Below are 17,760 nucleotides of genomic sequence, written 5' to 3' on the forward strand. Positions count from 1 at the left end.
CCCTTAGGTTGAACCAAAGCACAAAAACCACTTGCTCTACAGTTGGACTGGCTTGCAACTATACCTTTATACATATAGGCAGAGCATCTAATAGAATATTTTATAGCTATGCAGTATGACTGCATAAACCAAGTGCAAGGCTATATCCAAATAATGTCGTGGAAAAGCAGAAATCATCTCTTAATGCTTTCTGCCTAAGAAGAGAAAGAGGATTGCCTGGTTTGGTGGTATGGTACTTCGAAGAGTTGCTTACTATGTGGCTAGCCAATTTAGCTGGACAAAAATCTTAATTAGAGGGGTGGCTTGCCTTCTTTTCCTCCAGGGTTGTAAGAGCAAAGAAAAAGCATTGAGGTCTGATCTCGCTGTTAGACTTGTAGATTTATTTTTTTTTTAACCTTTGTGTAAAGACAATGAACATTTGAAAAAATGGTCTTTTTTTCTAAATGTATGCAATTACTTGCTTTTTAGCTGTGAGACTTTGCAGCTAAATGAGAGTTAAAAGCAGAGTTTAAACTCTTCTTCTCTTTCCTGTGAAATGACTTCTAAGGGTTTTTGAACCCAGAGATCGGTGGTGTTTGCTTTTTGTTTACATTGACTACCTGGGAATTTTCCCACTGTATGACAAATTTTTTATTCTCCTGCTATTACTAGTTAGCCCTTAAGGGTCTGGAATTTATGCAACCCTTTCCTGATGAAACCCATCCTAGAGAAAAGTTGGGCAGGCAGAAAGCGTGTTGTTGGCAGAGTAGATGACATCTAGTCCTCTATGATCCTGCCAGTGTTCACAACAAAGTAATTGGCGAGACCTTCAAACATGACATCTAGAATGTTGTTTTATTTGGTGCTTATCAAGTACAAGAGCATTTCTTCATGTTTTCCTTGCTCCTTATACATCTCATTCCCTTGGTTTCCCTTTCAGGTGAAGCCCCTCCTGCAAGTAAGCAGACAAGAAGAGGAGATGATGGCCAAGGAAGAAGAACTAGTAAAGGTCAGGGAGAAGCAGCTAGCTGCAGAAAATAGGCTGAGTGAGCTGGAGACTTTCCAGGCCCAGGTGAGTTTGCAAATCTCATGTGTAAAAGTCATTCTCTCTACCTGGCCAACTGCTTGAGAGCTTCTCCTTTGCTTTATTGGTCTGATAGACAAGATGCAGGATTCCAGCTTGTTGAAATATGTGACTTGGCTGCCATCTTGTTCGATTTCCTTTGCCCTTCTTCCCAGCTCAGTTCCTCTAGCACGTCATTTTTTATAATGACCACCTAATGTCCTTCTGTAGAAGAAAGTCTCCTTTGTCTGAGTTTTATAGGAAGCTGGTTGAATTCAACCTTGTCATTAATTAATGGAATGCTTTTTGTTTGGAACACAGAAGGTGGCAGCAGGATTATTTTTCTGTAGGGCTGATAATTATTTGTGTTACTTTTGCAGGGGAAAACTAGACCATCTCCTTATTTCAAATGGATATGGTCTTGAGAAGTTTGTTAAGGCTAATGTAATACGTGGTTACACTGCATAGTTTGTGAAAAAGAAACACTTAAAAACTATGTTTTGATATTTAGCTTTTGATGAGCAGCAGGAGACTACTGCAGTGATTAGGATTTTAACTGTGGAACACAGGAGCACATAACACAAATTGTGAAGTGCTTTGGTAAATTGGAGGTTGTCTTATTTCTGGCTTTGTGTTCAATGTAGTTAATGGCAGAGAAGATGCAGCTGCAGGAACAGTTGCAAGCAGAAACTGAACTCTGTGCTGAAGCTGAGGAGATAAGAGCCCGCCTGACAGCCAAAAAACAAGAACTGGAGGAAATATGTCATGACCTGGAAGCAAGAGTCGAGGAAGAGGAAGAACGGTGTCAACATTTGCAGGCCGAAAAAAAGAAAATGCAGCAGAACATCCAGGTAATGTCTTAGGAATGCTGTCTCATGTTTAGTAAGGAGGATATTAAGGTTCAGAATGACTCCTTTGTCTCAGCTTGGAGGGAAATAGGAGAGAGGGAGGTTAAAAAAAAAAAAAAGGCATAGAAAAATCTGTCTGTGGAAACAGCAATAGAACACAGTGATTCTGTTGCTGAGCCTGAGGCATTCAGTCAGTCACCTGGAATGAACTATTCCATTCTTGAAGGTAAAGACCACTTGTCAAATAATTAGACAAGTCTTTGCTTAATCCAGATGTGTTAGGAATGGTAGCATCCTTCTTTGCAAAATAGCATTGTTTATTCTGCTAGAAAACTTGTTCATTAGAATGCAGTATGTTGCATTAAGTCATGACAGAGATGTCACTTATGGAAAGTATGAATAATACCTTGAAGAAAGGATAAAGAAACCTTTTGAGTTCCAGTATTGCTACTGTGCTGTTACACTGGTTAGTGAGCAGCACTGACAAATGCCTTGCTTTTCTGTGGATGTTGTGAAGGAACTAGAGGAGCAGCTTGAAGAAGAGGAAAGTGCACGGCAGAAGTTGCAGCTAGAAAAAGTGACCACAGAGGCCAAACTGAAGAAACTGGAAGAAGATGTGATGGTTCTGGAAGATCAGAATCTCAAACTGGCTAAGGTAAGACTCCTGCAGTTTATTATGCAGGCTAAAGACGCACAGGTATTTCTCCTGGAACCACCCACTGAACACTGACCTTTCCCATATTACGAGAAAATTTATGGATTAATTCAATCTTGTCGTTGGCAACTCTGACCTGAATTTTTGAAATTAGCTGCCTGCCTGTATTCTTTGCAATCAATATTGTATGATATTTAAACAGTCTTGGCTAAATAACGATTTATGAGCAAGTGTTTTCCGATACATTGTTATGCCAAATGGTATCAAGGTATTTAATAAAAAGACTTCCCTTTCAGCTTTGAAAGGGCTATCAAATACAGATCTTTAAATAATAATTTATTTGAATATTATCTGTAATCCCGAAAGGATTCCTTTCTTTCCAAGTTTCCTTGTAGCAGGAGTAGGCGCTCATGATATTGACATCTCTAAGCACAGTCAGCTCTGGAAAAATCTCCTGTAATTCCAGCAGCTGCTTTGACACTGCCTTTTCAATTCTGCAGGAAAAAAAACTGTTGGAAGACAGGATGTCTGAATTTACAACAAACCTGACAGAGGAAGAAGAGAAATCTAAGAGTTTAGCCAAACTCAAGAATAAGCATGAGGCCATGATCACAGACCTTGAAGGTAGTTTTGGGTTTTGTTGTTTGATTTTTTGATTGGTTTGCGTTTGTTTTTAAAGACAGATCCTGCAAAGGACTTGCCTGTTTAGGTGGTTTCTTGTTAAAATGTGTTGAACTTCAGTTTCATTTCTAGAGTTGTAGTCCTCTCCAGTTTCTGAGGGGTTAAAAATTAGTCTATAGTGTGTATGCTATTGATTGGTTTGCTAGAGCTGTTCAGTGGCTGGCTGACGGTTATGTGCCTCATCAGCTGAGCCCTTGATCTAAATAAAAATCCTCTCCACAGCAGCAGACCAATGGAGAAGAGAGGCTGGTTCTCTTTCTTCTCCAGCTGTGGAAGTGTCTCCACTTTTCTACTTCCAGCAGCATCACTCTGTCAGGGTTAGTGTAGTTTCTGTGCACAAGTTCTTCAGAGTTCAAACTAGAGGCACTTCATCTGGAGACTGCCCAGGCTGACACGGCAGGAGTGAGCCTGTTTAGTTTCAGTAAAGGGAGAGCAGACTTTGTGTTCAGCGTCACGTAATGAGTGCTTATGCTTGGGTGGTGGGGGTGTTGGGAGAGACTGGCATTGTTTATTACAGTGAAAGGGTGGAAGGGGGTTTGGCTGTAAGATGAGGGAAAGGGAAATTGCCCAGATATGCTTTGAATGCGAGCTATGGGGGTAGATGCATGAATAGGTCCTGACAGAATAATGCATTCCAGCTATAGTTTGGACAACTGTATTATTAGGAAAGAAGCTATTGCTGAAATAGCTTTATTTTTTCTGCTCGTACAATGTTCTTTGAGTACGTGTCATCTGCATAACTTAACGTGTCCCCATCTCCATCAGAGCGTCTCCGACGTGAAGAAAAACAGAGGCAAGAATTGGAAAAGACTCGTCGAAAGCTTGAAGGAGACTCCAGTGATCTGCATGACCAGATTGCTGAGCTGCAGGCTCAAATTGCAGAACTCAAAATGCAGCTGGCCAAGAAGGAAGAGGAGCTTCAGGCAGCCTTAGCTAGGTGAGAACCTGACCTGTGGGTTCAGGGACTGCCTGTCTGGGAAGTATTTCTTGCCTTGTGTCACTTTGGAATGGGGACTAAACAGCATCTGTGGCTGCTGTATTTCTGTGTATGTGGACTGTTAAGATCCACATCCTCAGCATCAGAGTTCTTTGGGTGCTGCTCACTGCTGTGTTCTCTGTACAGAGCTGGACTATGAATGTGATGTGCACTGCACATGTGTCACTGGAGCAGTAAGATTTCAGAGCAGGTTAAAAAATGGTGGCAACACAGTGTCTCTTTGGTACTTGCTATATTCCTCTACTCAGTAAAGTGTCTGATTTCCAATGTAAAATGGTGCTTTCTCTTCTGCTTTCTTCTGTTGTCAGTCTCTCTCTGTCCCCTTCTTTAAGGTAAGTAATTGTGCTCTCTCAATATGGGGAGATAGAACTTAGAATTTGTAGATGATACATGGTTTAAAGTTTGAATGTAATATTGTAGAGCTGACCAATACCAGCTTTTTTCTTGGTTATTCTTGGGAGGACAGGTGGTTTTCATTTACATATGGTTCAAATCTGGCTCTGACCAGAACCTTATGTTGAACACAGGGTGGAAGAAGAGGCAGCTCAGAAGAACATGGCCCTGAAAAAGATCAGGGAACTTGAATCCCAGATCACTGAGCTACAGGAAGACCTAGAGTCAGAGAGAGCATTCAGGAATAAAGCCGAAAAACAGAAGCGGGACCTGGGAGAAGAGCTGGAAGCATTGAAAACAGAGCTAGAAGACACGCTAGATTCTACAGCTGCTCAGCAAGAGCTCAGGTAACTTCAACATGTAGCTGTGTTGTCTTATTTGGTGTTGCTTTTGACTTTTAAAATAAATGCTACTGCATCTAGTCTCTTGCCAAAGCAAGTCTTTGCTTTTATCAGGGTAGGCTGGTTAGTGTTAGTGAGACCCCTGCAACATTCATACTTCCAGGCTATCACTACTTAAGCTGAAAGTAATGCTGCCAAGCTTGCACTTAAGAAGGATGGAATGCTAAGTTCTAACTTTGAAATGTATCTTTATAGCTTGTAGGGCTAAACAGACCTTGACATTTTTCTGCATTAGAGATGCTACTGGTGGATATACATGTCTGTTTAATTCTCTCCCTGGCATCTAAATGGAATTTCTGATTTTTGCAGGTCAAAGAGAGAACAAGAAGTAACGGTTTTGAAGAAGGCACTTGAAGATGAGGCAAAGACTCATGAGGCTCAAATCCAAGAGATGAGGCAGAAACATTCACAGGCTATTGAAGAACTGGCAGAGCAGTTAGAACAAACCAAACGGGTATGTGGAACAGGAAACACAGGGCCAAAGCAGTCAGCCTACCTGAAATGATAGCTGCTTTGTGACCATGTCTCAAAGCTGCAGAAGAACATGAAGTGTTCATGATAGTAGGCTTCCAATACATGTGCTCTTCTTCTCTTGATAGATCTATGCTTCTATGATAATTTTTCCCTATGAAGCATACATGAAGTTGTTTTAAATATTTTCATTCATTCTTTTTTTTTTTCTCATCGGGCATGTTATACTGCATAGCCAAGACATTCTTTTCACTGCTAGCACGTGTTGACTTGTACAACATTTAATTTGGAAATCTGATGGTGCAAGACTTATCTGCTGTATTGTTGTCTTCTCTTATTATTTGTCTCCTGCTTATCAGTGGCAGGCTGTTCAATTTTTTTTTTCCCTGAGTAAGCCATTTACAACTTAGCTGCTAAACATGCAACATTAGCTTGCTTGTTAGGTAAAAAAAGATGTATTCAGTGAAAGGATCCTGCCATATCTAAAAGGGTTTTGCCTTTTTTTTTTTTTTTTGTCTCCTCTTTAGGTGAAAGCAAATCTTGAAAAGGCAAAACAAGCTCTGGAAAGTGAGAGGGCTGAACTGTCCAATGAGGTGAAGGTTCTTCTGCAGGGCAAAGGCGATGCTGAGCACAAGCGGAAAAAAGTAGATGCTCAGCTCCAAGAGTTGCAGGTGAAATTTACAGAAGGAGAAAGAGTCAAGACTGAACTGGCTGAGAGGGTTAACAAATTGCAGGTGAGTGGCACGGTGTTCCTATAGCTTCTAATTCAGCCCAGGGATAGAAAGAAAAGGTTGTAGGGTGGTACCTCCCCACATATCTAGTTCAAAATTCTTGTTCCTCCAGAGGATAAAGTTCCTACAAAAAGCAAATCCATCTGTTACTTCCCAAGGACTATGCAAACTCTTCAACTCATTGCTAGGACAGGACATTTGGGTTGAAGTTCCTCATCATGAGCAGCAGACCTGAGAAGGTGAAGTCGCCCGTTGCCTTTTGAGTTTTGCAAGCCTTAAAATATCAGCATGTCCACTCACTTCCCTTCAGCATGTAGCTGTTTGTACAGTACAGTTCTGTAAACATTGAACTGCCTGTCAACCTACAGTGGCATGAACACTTACGATTGTGTAACTAATTTGGAAGACAGTGTCTTGAAGCTTTTAATGTGGTTGATGGTAATGAGGGGGTGGCTCAAGAGCGATGTTGAAATTTAGGGTTTCCTTCTCCTTTCTTCAAGGGAACAACAAATCCCTTTGATTCACACCAAGCATTGTCTTCTGCCTTCTTTATGGAGGATTGTCATTAAAACTTGAGCATTGCCAGTGCGTGCACTCTCTTTTGGACTGTGAAAATCTAATTCTGAGACTCTAGTTACAGTCCTGAAGCAAATGGTATAAAATAGAGGAGAGTTAGTTTAATAGAAGCTTTTAAAACTCTTGCTACATTGTCCAAAATCTCATATAGGCCTTAAAAAACCAAGAACAACCAAAACCAGAAGGCTGTTGCAACAGAGTTGATCCCAAGTAAAAATCTGTTTTCACTTTCTCATGTGTCAGCTCTGGAACTTTGAAAATGATGCATTAATTCCTCTGAGAAATTACACACATGCCTTACTGTTGAGAGGTGCCTCAGTTTTCATTTTTGGGTCTTGTAGCTGCTCACCTGTTCCTGGCTTTGTTTCTACTGATGCATTTAATAACCGATACTCTGATATCTCTTTCAGGTTGAGTTGGACAATGTCACAAGTCTTTTGAACCAGTCTGACAGCAAATCAATCAAATTGGCAAAGGACTTCTCTGCTCTGGAATCACAGCTTCAGGATACACAGGTGAGAGCTTTGGAAGCTAAGGCATCTGTGTGTGGTACAACCAGTGTCCGTTACAAATTCTTGAAGTCAGAAATCCCTCCAGACACCATTAAATACTGTATATACAACACTTCAAAGGACTGGGCCTGGCTTTTTTTGCTAAGGGGCTATATTGCATGGTATGGAGAGCATTTCTACAGAAGCAAACTGTTCATCTTCCTTCCACTTATCCATATGTGGAACATATATAACTTTCCCTGTCTTAGATTTAAAAGTCCTCTATCATCTTTCTGCTTGAGAGCTTTTTAAGGCTAGAACTGCACTAGAATGCTAGGTTCTTATTTGAGATCTTCATAGTTAGTGTTTGGCAGGGGTTTTTGTGTGTGTGTGATTTCCAGTAAATTTGTAAAGTTAAACAGAAAATTTTATTTCCCAGTAGATGTTGGAAGTGATAGATTCAAAAAATTTGGTATTTTTTCAGGAAAAAGTCATGGTTAGTCTTATACTTTGGGATGAAACAACCATTTACAGTTAATAGAATGTGACACTCTTTGTAAAGCATGCAGTACCAAGCAGAAGGTTGGAAGGGAAAGGAATGGCACACCAAACCTCATGTGCTAAGTAACCTTGAACAGTCATTGATGTTCTGTCTACTTATTACACTTTTTAAAAAACAGACTCAAAGATAGTGCACAAAACAAAAAGTGATGCACTAGTTTGAAGACTGGTTTTATTAGTCTCTACAGATACTTGTGCTCAAGCACTGGCAGCATAAGTCAATAAAGGTGGTTGGTGCCCTAAGTTGGTAAATCACTAGTGTCTTAAAATTCTGCTAAGACCAGTGTTGGTTTTAACCATGCTGGATCACTTTAGCCTGTTGTCTACTGCTTTGATACTTGAATATGAGAAAGTCATGTAGCAGAGTATAGGCATATTATTGTTGTGAAAGGTTTTAATGCTTTGTGTGCTACTTGGGGGACTCCAGAAAAGACTGGGGATGGCCTCTGTGGTAAAGTAAGATACTTCAATCATTAGAGCATATGAAAGAATAGGACCCTTCTGAATATTTTGTTTCTATACTGACTCGCTGGTAGACAATTATTTAAATTCTGTCTTAGGTTGTCTTATCTGTGAAATAAGTTGCATACTTCCACTGAACTTCAAAAGTACTCATTCTGGAGAGAGTGGGTGAGGATTGTGAGCCTTTAAAGCCAAGGAGCAGTGCTGAATTCCACTGGGGTGTTTGCTTTTTAGGAGCTGCTGCAGGAGGAGACTCGCCTAAAACTGAGCCTCAGCACTAAGCTGAAGCAAATGGAGGATGAGAAGAACAGTTTCAAAGAGCAACTGGAAGAAGAGGAGGAGACAAAGAGAAACCTGGAGAAACAGATCTCTGTTCTTCAGCAACAGGTACAGATGCTGCGTCGCATAAACCAGTGCCTTTTGAGAGGAAGCCTAAGTGCAGGTCTGTCTTGAAGGAAGTAAAATCTAAATGCAAAACTGACTTCTAGTAACAGAACCTTTTCTGTGAGAGGGTGGTCCTGCTAATTTAGGTGAGAGAGGAAAATAAGAGGTCTCAGATAATCATACAAATTGCTTGTAGATTTCTGTCCAGGAATTCCTTTGCGAATTCCATCATATAGTATCATTTGAGGGGGCAGTAGTGCCTTCAGAACTGAGCAGACTTATTTTCTCAACTTCTGGTGCCAGTAAACTACACATGACGTTATCTGTGGCATGGCTTCATGTGCGATCTTTTGTGTCCTTCAGGCATTAGATGCAAAGAAGAAAATGGATGATGGTCTGGGCTGCCTTGAGGTAGCAGAGGAAGCCAGGAAGAAGCTGCAGAAGGACTTGGAGGTCTTGAGCCAACGTTATGAAGAGAAAACAGCTGCGTATGACAAGCTGGAAAAAACAAAGACCCGCCTGCAGCAAGAGCTAGATGACCTCGCTGTGGACCTGGATCATCAGCGGCAGATTGTTTCCAACCTAGAGAAGAAGCAGAAGAAGTTTGATCAGGTAGGACTTCAATCATTGGGCATTCAATAGGTGCATCTTATTTACAGGTCTGCTCTAAGAATGCCTAGGCAATGCTACTTGGAGAATGCATATTTATTTCTGACCTAAAGCATAGCATATAGAGTGGAGAAATAAGTTTTCATAGAAGTAAATTAATTCTGTTCCATGCATACGAAGTTTAGTGATGCCTCTTCTCTCGAAGGATAACTTTTATATCAAGATCAAATTCAAAGCATTTTTTGCAGATCGTCTTTGAGGGACGGTTGGAGACCTAGGGAATCATTTGAGATCAGCCCAGTTATTAAAAGTGGAATGGCATGCTTCATTCTTTGAAGATGCATTTTCTTGGTTCCTATCCATGGCAGAACACTATTGAGAAGGCACTAATGAAAAGTTGCATGTTTACCTTGTAAGAAAATGGACAGTAATTTCTCAGAGTACTGATGCTGTGCTCTTGCAGCTATTGGCAGAGGAGAAGAACATCTCTGCCAAGTATGCAGAAGAAAGGGACCGTGCTGAGGCAGAAGCCCGTGAGAAGGAGACTAAGGCCCTCTCCCTGGCCAGAGCCCTGGAAGAAGCCATAGAGCAGAAAGCTGAGCTGGAACGAATCAATAAGCAGTTCCGTGCAGAAATGGAAGACCTGATGAGTTCAAAGGATGATGTTGGGAAAAGTGTAAGTATGAAGTTCAAGTATTTGGGCAGGAAATGTCACACAGGTGATACAGTCTGTTTAATACTGTGAAAAGCTTATGTTATTGTTAACACAGAGGAATGTAGTAGAGAATACAGGACACATTGTGAGTTTGTGAATTTTATGTTTGTATTAAATTAGTAAGTAGGAAAGATGGGTTGGAAGACCGTGGAAATAACCCAAATGAGGTAATAGCAAACTGAAAATTAACTGGTATCGTTGTGGCAGAGATGAATGTATGATATGAGCCTGGTATGTAGAATACAGGGATTAGCCACGAAATGGAAGACAGTAACCCTAATATTTCAAGACAAAAAAAATGTTATGATAATCAAGAAACAAAATTAAAAATTCAGAGGCTAAATAGTATTTTCTTGAATTCTGTCAGAATGAGAGATGTCCAGGTCTCATAAGACTGCAGTAGGTCAGGACTGGGCTAACGAATGCTTTTCTCTTTTCTCCCTACCACCACACATACATGATCAGAAATAGTCAGTAATCATGATTCACGCTGGCAGCTTGCAGGTATGCGAGTAGCTGGCTTTGAGAGGTATCTCTGCCCTAATACAAAGGACAGATGCAGTGTTCTTGTATCTCATCCTAAGTGAAAAAAAGTCTAAGAACAAGCCACTCACATAAGTGAAATTGTCTGTAGTCTTTGAGGAAACCTCACATGTGGGTACTGTGCTGTAGGTCCATGAGCTGGAGAAGGCTAAGCGAGCCCTGGAGCAGCAGGTGGAAGAGATGAAGACACAGCTGGAAGAGCTGGAGGATGAACTGCAGGCCACAGAGGATGCCAAACTGCGGCTAGAAGTGAACCAACAGGCCATGAAGGCACAGTTTGACCGAGACCTCCAGGGACGTGATGAACAGAATGAAGAGAAGAAGAAACAGCTGATTAGACAAGTAAGAATTGCTCTGTAAATCCTGAAAGTATTCTGTACACAAAGGTACTTGTGTCCAAAGATGGTTAGACAGACACTGCCAATGCAGATTCTTGTTAATGGTAACTCTCCAGGCTGTGCTGCAAAGCTGTGAGAGACTTTCCCCCTTGTGTGCATGATTGTTCAAACAGCCTTTGTCTAATAAAGGAACCCATGTGGCTTTATTAGTAAGGAATGTCAGCCTCATCTCCCTGCCAGAAAGCATGGAAACAAGTCACATGCTTGCACTTATGTATAGTTTGAAACAGGGATGCGAAAAGTCGCTGTTGGGGAGTCAAGGAGCTGAAGTGCTGATGCTGGTATTTCTCCATACAGGTGCGGGAGATGGAGGTGGAATTGGAAGACGAACGAAAACAGCGCTCCATTGCTGTGGCTGCCAGGAAGAAGCTAGAGATGGACCTGAAGGATTTGGAAAGCCATATAGACAGTGCTAACAAGGGTCGTGAAGAAGCCATCAAGCAGCTCCGCAAACTGCAGGTGAGAAGCTTCAGCTGTTTTAGCTGTCAGTGTAGAGCATTTACCCAGGGAAATAGGATACAAGATTTCGCCTTATGAGAACTATGCATCAGTGTCACAGGAGCAGCAGAACCTTGTAGTAATTTACCGCGAAAGATTTATTGTCATTGCAAATATTCTTCTAACCCCCATCTGCCTGTTTAACTCCCTGGGAGACAAGCTGTAGGAAATGTCTACTGTAGCACTTGCTTCATGTCAGTGTTTTTGGAAAGGATTATGGAACTGCAAAGCTAGAAGGACTTAAATATAATTTAGGCCTCCTTCTGCCCTAAGACAGGCATTTGTCTGCTCTGTTCTTAGGAAAAACTCCAAAATCCTCCCTAGACTGTCCATTCCATCCCTTCACTAGAAAGCTTCTCATACCCTCTCTTCCCAGCTCCCCGTATCTGACAATTTTTTTTCCTGCAATTGAAGTGGTCCTGTTTGCTTCCATTACTACTTCTCTTTACCTGTAAAATGGGGAAAGGATGGTTTCTTTTGTTTTTACAGCAACCTTTTTGGTAACTGAAGATTAATGAATCCCTCTTTCCGTTTTCTTTCTGTGCTTCCTGTAAGACAAACAAATCCGATTTGTTAATGTGAATGTTCTGAAATTCATCCTTTTTTGTTCTCCCTTTTCAGGCACAAATGAAGGATTACATGCGGGAACTGGAGGACACACGTACTTCCAGAGAAGAAATCTTGGCACAGGCCAAAGAAAATGAGAAGAAGTTGAAGAGCATGGAGGCAGAGATGATCCAGTTGCAGGAGGTAATGGAATATGCGTGCAAGTCAAGGCTTTGTTCATTTTCTTGGGCCAAGAATTAAATGTAGCAGCCTAAGTGCTTGAGTGACCATTTCCTTTGTACTTTTTTGCTCTGCTCAAATATGAAGTCCACTTCAAAAGGCAGAATTTGGCCCTTCCTTGACAGCTGTGATAGGAGTGTGCAAAACAAAGGAAGCTGTAGGGTGGGTGGGGAACAGACTGTGTCTTATAATTAAGTCTGGATCTAGCTGGAGACCATACCACCTGTTACCAGTAACTACTTTTTCCTATGCTGCATTAATTGGTAGCTTCCCATTGGGTCACTGACAGTCTCGTTTTCATTCCAGGAACTTGCAGCTGCTGAGCGTGCCAAGCGCCAGGCCCAGCAAGAAAGGGATGAGCTGGCTGATGAGATTGCCAACAACAGTGGTAAAGGGTGAGTAATGTTCTCTGTTTAAGGGTGGAGGAGCTGGTTTGAGAAAATACTTTGCAGGCTGTTATTTTTATGTAGACTGCAGCACGCACTATATCCCCGCTGCTCTTGAAAGACTGAACTTATTTTGTAAAATTGGAAGAGGTGAATTTTCCTCAAGGCACTGATCCCACTAACACTGCTTTAATGATTCTATGTCCTACAGAGCACTGGCCATGGAGGAAAAGAGGCGCCTGGAAGCCCGGATAGCTCAGCTGGAGGAGGAGTTAGAAGAAGAACAGGGCAACACAGAGATAATCAATGACCGGCTCAAGAAGGCAAATCTTCAGGTACCTGTTGAGGCTGCATGTGCCGGTAGGGGTTCTCTAGTCTGAGTAAACTGTCAAACTGCACTCTCTGAGTAGGGCCAGCTGCTGCTTTGTGTACAGCACAGGCCCACAGAAATGTGAGAAAGGTGAAACACCTGAATATCACAGCACAGAAAATAGAGTGGCAGTCAGAGCTGATGTTTACTCATTGGTTTTGATCATTTAAGTCATTGAGTAGCTGGAACAATCTCGCAAGTTTATTTAAAACAAACAAATAAACAAAAACCCCAAAACCACAAAACAACAAAAAACCAAATGAAACAAAACCAAAACAAAGACAGAAGTCCTTCCCAGTTCCTTTTTTTTTTTCTGTATTAAAGTGATTATGAAAAAGATGATCCCCAGTGTGCTGCTCCAACTTGGCATGCTGAACAGTGCCACAAAGTGTTTGGAAAATGACTTTTCTGCCAGTTCTGTGCTTCTTCAAATGGGCTAACCATATGGAATTTGTTAGGCTGCTATAGAAACCATGATCTTAATCTGCTTATTCTCCAACATGTTTTATCTGCCCAACTTCAAGAGTCAAGCGTGTTGTTTTCTTAGCACTCCAAAGCCAAGGAGTGAGGCTGATGGTTTTCCAAATGGCTCGTTCGCTCTGGTGGACGAGAACATAGTTCTCTGCTCAGTTGACTGTCAGCCAGAACCCTGGCTGGGAAGTGGACTGAGTTCTTGCCCTTTCATCTTTGAAAGTCAGTATTTTTAAGCTGCTGCTTTGTAGTGGAAGTAGACAGACAGCAAATAAATTATAAATTACTAAAGCACATGTATTGGATCCACTTGCCTTCACTAACACTGATAATTACTGTGTTAAGTGCCAAACCACAGCCTTCACTCCAGAGAGCATTGTACGTGATTGGCAAATTTAGCCCTAAGCGGAGGTTGATAAACCGGTTATTCAAGGAATTACTTTAAAAATCTGGGTAAACTAAGATATTTTGAGAAGTGCTCTGCCTACAGACAGCATCATAGTTATTCCAGGTATTCAGCTCACCCTGAGGGTCCATTTTCTTTGCGTGTCAGCATGTGTCTGAGAAATAAATCAGCCTTTCAGACTGGAGCGCTCGATATGCTGAGTACTTCTTCTCTCTGCAGATTGATCAGATGAATGCTGACCTGAATGCTGAGCGTAGCAATGCACAGAAGAATGAGAACGCTCGCCAGCAGATGGAGCGCCAGAACAAGGAGCTTAAGCTTAAACTGCAGGAGATGGAGAGTGCAGTGAAGTCCAAATACAAGGCTAACATCACGGCCTTGGAAGCAAAGATAGCCCAGCTGGAAGAGCAGCTGGACATGGAGACAAAGTATGTCCTAGTAGAAACTCTGTCTGTTTTAGAAGCCTCTGCTCACTCTGGGATTTTAAGCTCTTTTGAACAAATTCAGATTTGTCTGAGAGGGCTTCTTCCTAGATATGCTGGGTAGGATGGAAGTAAGATCTTGGCAAGATCTTGTTTTTCACTGTAGAGATTTCTAGCTTCCTCTGGATTTAATCACTCCTAAAACTCTGACTGTGATACACTTGCTGCCCTTCTGTAGCTTCAAGAAGGGTCATATTTGTGTGACATGGGTGCCTTTTGGTAATTTCTGGGAAGAATTGCTTCCTGTCCCCTCCTTTTCTGAGTTAGGAGGACTTGGGCAAGTTAGAAACAAGGAAGATAGCAGAAGTCAGGTGATCTTTTTGGGGGCAACAGGAGATAAGTTCTTGTCTATCGTTATTTCTGTGTAGGGAGCGCCAGGCTGCCAGCAAGCAGGTGCGCCGTGCCGAGAAGAAGCTGAAGGATATCTTGCTGCAGGTGGATGATGAGAGGCGCAATGCTGAGCAATTCAAAGATCAGGTGCGTATTTGCAACATTGGTGAGTCTTCTGGTGGGAGGACTTCCCTTCATTATCTGCATGAAAGAGGTTTCTAGCATTAACCTTCCTACGGATTTCTGTTCTTTCCCTGACTGTGATAATGACAAGATGACTCATGAAAATGTAATGCTTTTAAGGAAAAGCTTGGAGCTGTCAAGTCCTAGGCAGCTCCCTTCAGAAAAGGAAGAGGGAGCTTTGGAAACTTCTTTTTGCTGCTCTAACTACTATGCTGTAACTCTGGGGAAACATTTATCTCTCTTGGTTTTGTTTGTTTCTTTCCCCCCATATACATGCTCAGGCGGACAAGGCAAACATGCGCTTGAAGCAGCTGAAACGCCAACTTGAGGAAGCAGAAGAAGAGGCCCAACGAGCCAATGCATCCCGTAGGAAGCTCCAGCGTGAGCTGGAGGATGCCACTGAAACAGCTGATGCCATGAACAGAGAAGTCAGCTCCCTGAAGAGCAAACTCAGGTAAGGTGGAACACTTGGTGCAATACGTTGGCAGCTGGTCCAGCGGAGTCTTGCTTTACCTGCTTGCAGCAGACAGTGGGGTCAGGTTCTTTACCTCTTTCTGGAACCTGCCCCGTCTGGTGAGTTCAGTGAAACCTTGTGTTGCTGACATTCAGTCTGTCCTTTCCCAGGCGCGGGGACCTGCCGTTTGTTGTGACACGTCGAATTGTCAGGAAGGGCGCAGGAGAGTGCTCTGATGAGGAAGTGGACGGCAAGGCAGATGCTGGTGATGCCAAAGCTACTGAATAAGTCCTCCCATTTGACCCAGGTTACACATGGAGTGACCCATCCACCCTCCCCTTTTCCATTGGACTGTCAGCAAACCTTCTCCTCACAAATTGGCTGGGGATCTGCAGAGCAAGCCCAGCTTTGTGTATCTGGAGCCGTTGGGCATCTGTGTTCCTCGTTTCCTCCTCTTTCCAGTTTCCTAATCCTCTTTGTATTTAATGCCAAAGAGTCGGGGCTCTGAAATCTGACCAGCAGTTTGGCCACTACAAAGGCCTGCAGAACTGTCCGTGCCATGTCTGCTGGTGAATCCTTACACAGTTTGGAGGGAGCGGGGTTAGGGAAAGATTATTTTTGCTGTAAATCTCCTTTTGTCTTCAGATTCTAGCTGCAGGGAAGCTCCTTCCTGTATTCTTTCCCCTCCCCCTTTGTTTGCTTTCGGCAATCATGTTCAGTGACCTCAGACTTCTGCCTCTTTTAATCTGCCCACCCACATGGTTTGGGAGCAGTTTCAGGAAAAACGGTGTGCTTTGGCCATGGCAATTTGCCCTTTCTTCTTTCACATGTTTCCAGGGAGGGGTAAGGAGGGAAACTCCTCTCGGGACCAGTTACCTGGAGGACTTGCCAAAGTTGTCTTTTTTTTTTTTCTTTTCTTTTTCTTTCATTTTTACTGTCTGGACAGATCTCTGAAGTGCAATGATGTCCTGTTAGTGTCTCTGCCTCTGAGCGGTTTCATCTAAGGTAGTGTGGACCAGTAGTTAATGACAGGCCAGGGTGGCAGAACAGTGTCCTTGTGCTTGTCTGAGATTCTCTGGGGGACCAAATATATTTAATGGTAATAGACAGAATCTAGGGGAATTTAATAGGGTAGTGGGCAGAGGGCAGGGATGAGGGGAGAGAGATCCCTCTTTTATGGACTTGTCCAAGCCTCTTGCACCTGCCCTGTAACCAGGGGTTGGGATTAGTTATTGTGCACCATTGACTAAGAGTATATTAAAAACCCTTTAATCTGCACAGATATATGTAAGGCCTTTGTATCTCTCGTAATAAGTAATTAAGAAAAAAATAAAGGTCCTTATCACTGCCTTCCTATTGGGACCATGGTTATATAAAGATAGTCTTTACTTTTCTACACTGTACACTGGTTGCTGGATTTACCTGTATTCTTAACCATATTGTATATGCTGCATTTAGACCTACTTATGAGCGAAGTAAAAAATAATTAAATATGAAGCGCCATACTGTATGCCTGAAGCGCTCTAAATGCAGGAGCCTCGTGTCCCAATTGCTGTCACAGAAAAAATTAAAAGTTTTTTTTATATAATAAAAGTGCCTTAGCATGTGCCTCAGCTGTGTGTCACCACTACAGTCAGTAATGGTTTACCGGTGCTCCACTGATGTTACCAATAAAGATTATCCATGTGCTGCAGTCCGTGTGCCTGTGTTGCCATTCCCTTCTTCTCCAGGTGCAGTGAAGAACCTCCGTGTTGCCTCCAAAGGCTGTGGTGTCAGAGCATCGGCCTGTCCTGTCAGCAGTGCTGAGGGACTCTCTGTAGCTGAAATCAGGTGTTACTGGGTATTACTGGGGCAGCTGGCAGTGGCCGACACTGGGGATTTCAGAGGAAGATGATGCACTTTGTGCTTTCAGAGAGTCACCTGTTCAAAACGTGAGGCTCTGGATTCGAGCTGAGCTAGTTCTGTTCTTGGCCTGATGATGGTATTTCTGAGTCTGTAACTACAACTGTGCAAACAAACTCCTTTCTTTGCTTTTATTTCCAATCTCTGGAGTCACTGGAAGGTAAGGTTAGTAGAGGAGGTGATCAATATGTATAGAAATCTATTTCATCAATGGATTGGCAAAATTGCCTTTCATTCATCTTCCAGCTTGTCCCCAGAGAATCTACTTTTTGGAACATTTTTCCTAGAAATTGAATAAGGAACTTAATGCTTGGAAGGAGAAGGCATAAAGATTCACCAGGTGCTGCTGCACGTGTGGGTGTAGTTGCATGAAGGGGTCAGCGTGAGCATGAACAACTTTTGACATTGTGTTACAGAGGCCGCAGCTTTTACAAGCCTGAATAGAGATTAATGAGTAAGGGGATGGAGGTGCGTTGGTGGAATGTGGGTGCTGCTGTGCTGTCTTGCATGTGCATCATTAGGAATGGAGTTACT

General features: G+C 42.4%; 1 protein-coding gene across 1 annotated transcript in view; it reads left to right on the forward strand.

The window, feature by feature from the left end:
* The window catches only part of MYH9 (myosin heavy chain 9), a 66,473-nt gene extending 49,456 nt beyond the window's left edge, over positions 1–17,017 (forward strand). The window contains exons 21-41 of the mRNA XM_065849341.2: positions 920–1,051; positions 1,687–1,893; positions 2,408–2,545; positions 3,046–3,169; positions 3,992–4,163; positions 4,751–4,963; positions 5,327–5,471; positions 6,016–6,222; positions 7,206–7,310; positions 8,544–8,696; positions 9,057–9,305; positions 9,766–9,978; positions 10,690–10,902; positions 11,256–11,417; positions 12,078–12,206; positions 12,549–12,637; positions 12,840–12,963; positions 14,095–14,303; positions 14,726–14,834; positions 15,152–15,324; positions 15,495–17,017. Coding sequence (XP_065705413.1) covers positions 920–1,051; positions 1,687–1,893; positions 2,408–2,545; positions 3,046–3,169; positions 3,992–4,163; positions 4,751–4,963; positions 5,327–5,471; positions 6,016–6,222; positions 7,206–7,310; positions 8,544–8,696; positions 9,057–9,305; positions 9,766–9,978; positions 10,690–10,902; positions 11,256–11,417; positions 12,078–12,206; positions 12,549–12,637; positions 12,840–12,963; positions 14,095–14,303; positions 14,726–14,834; positions 15,152–15,324; positions 15,495–15,612 — 3,384 coding nt within the window. The 3' untranslated portion in view covers positions 15,613–17,017. The remainder of the gene's footprint in view (positions 1–919; positions 1,052–1,686; positions 1,894–2,407; positions 2,546–3,045; positions 3,170–3,991; positions 4,164–4,750; positions 4,964–5,326; positions 5,472–6,015; positions 6,223–7,205; positions 7,311–8,543; positions 8,697–9,056; positions 9,306–9,765; positions 9,979–10,689; positions 10,903–11,255; positions 11,418–12,077; positions 12,207–12,548; positions 12,638–12,839; positions 12,964–14,094; positions 14,304–14,725; positions 14,835–15,151; positions 15,325–15,494) is intronic.
* Positions 17,018–17,760: the final 743 nt, after the last annotated feature.

Source organism: Patagioenas fasciata, chromosome 1, assembly GCF_037038585.1.
Source record: "Patagioenas fasciata isolate bPatFas1 chromosome 1, bPatFas1.hap1, whole genome shotgun sequence".
Classification (NCBI taxonomy): Eukaryota; Metazoa; Chordata; class Aves; order Columbiformes; family Columbidae; genus Patagioenas; species Patagioenas fasciata.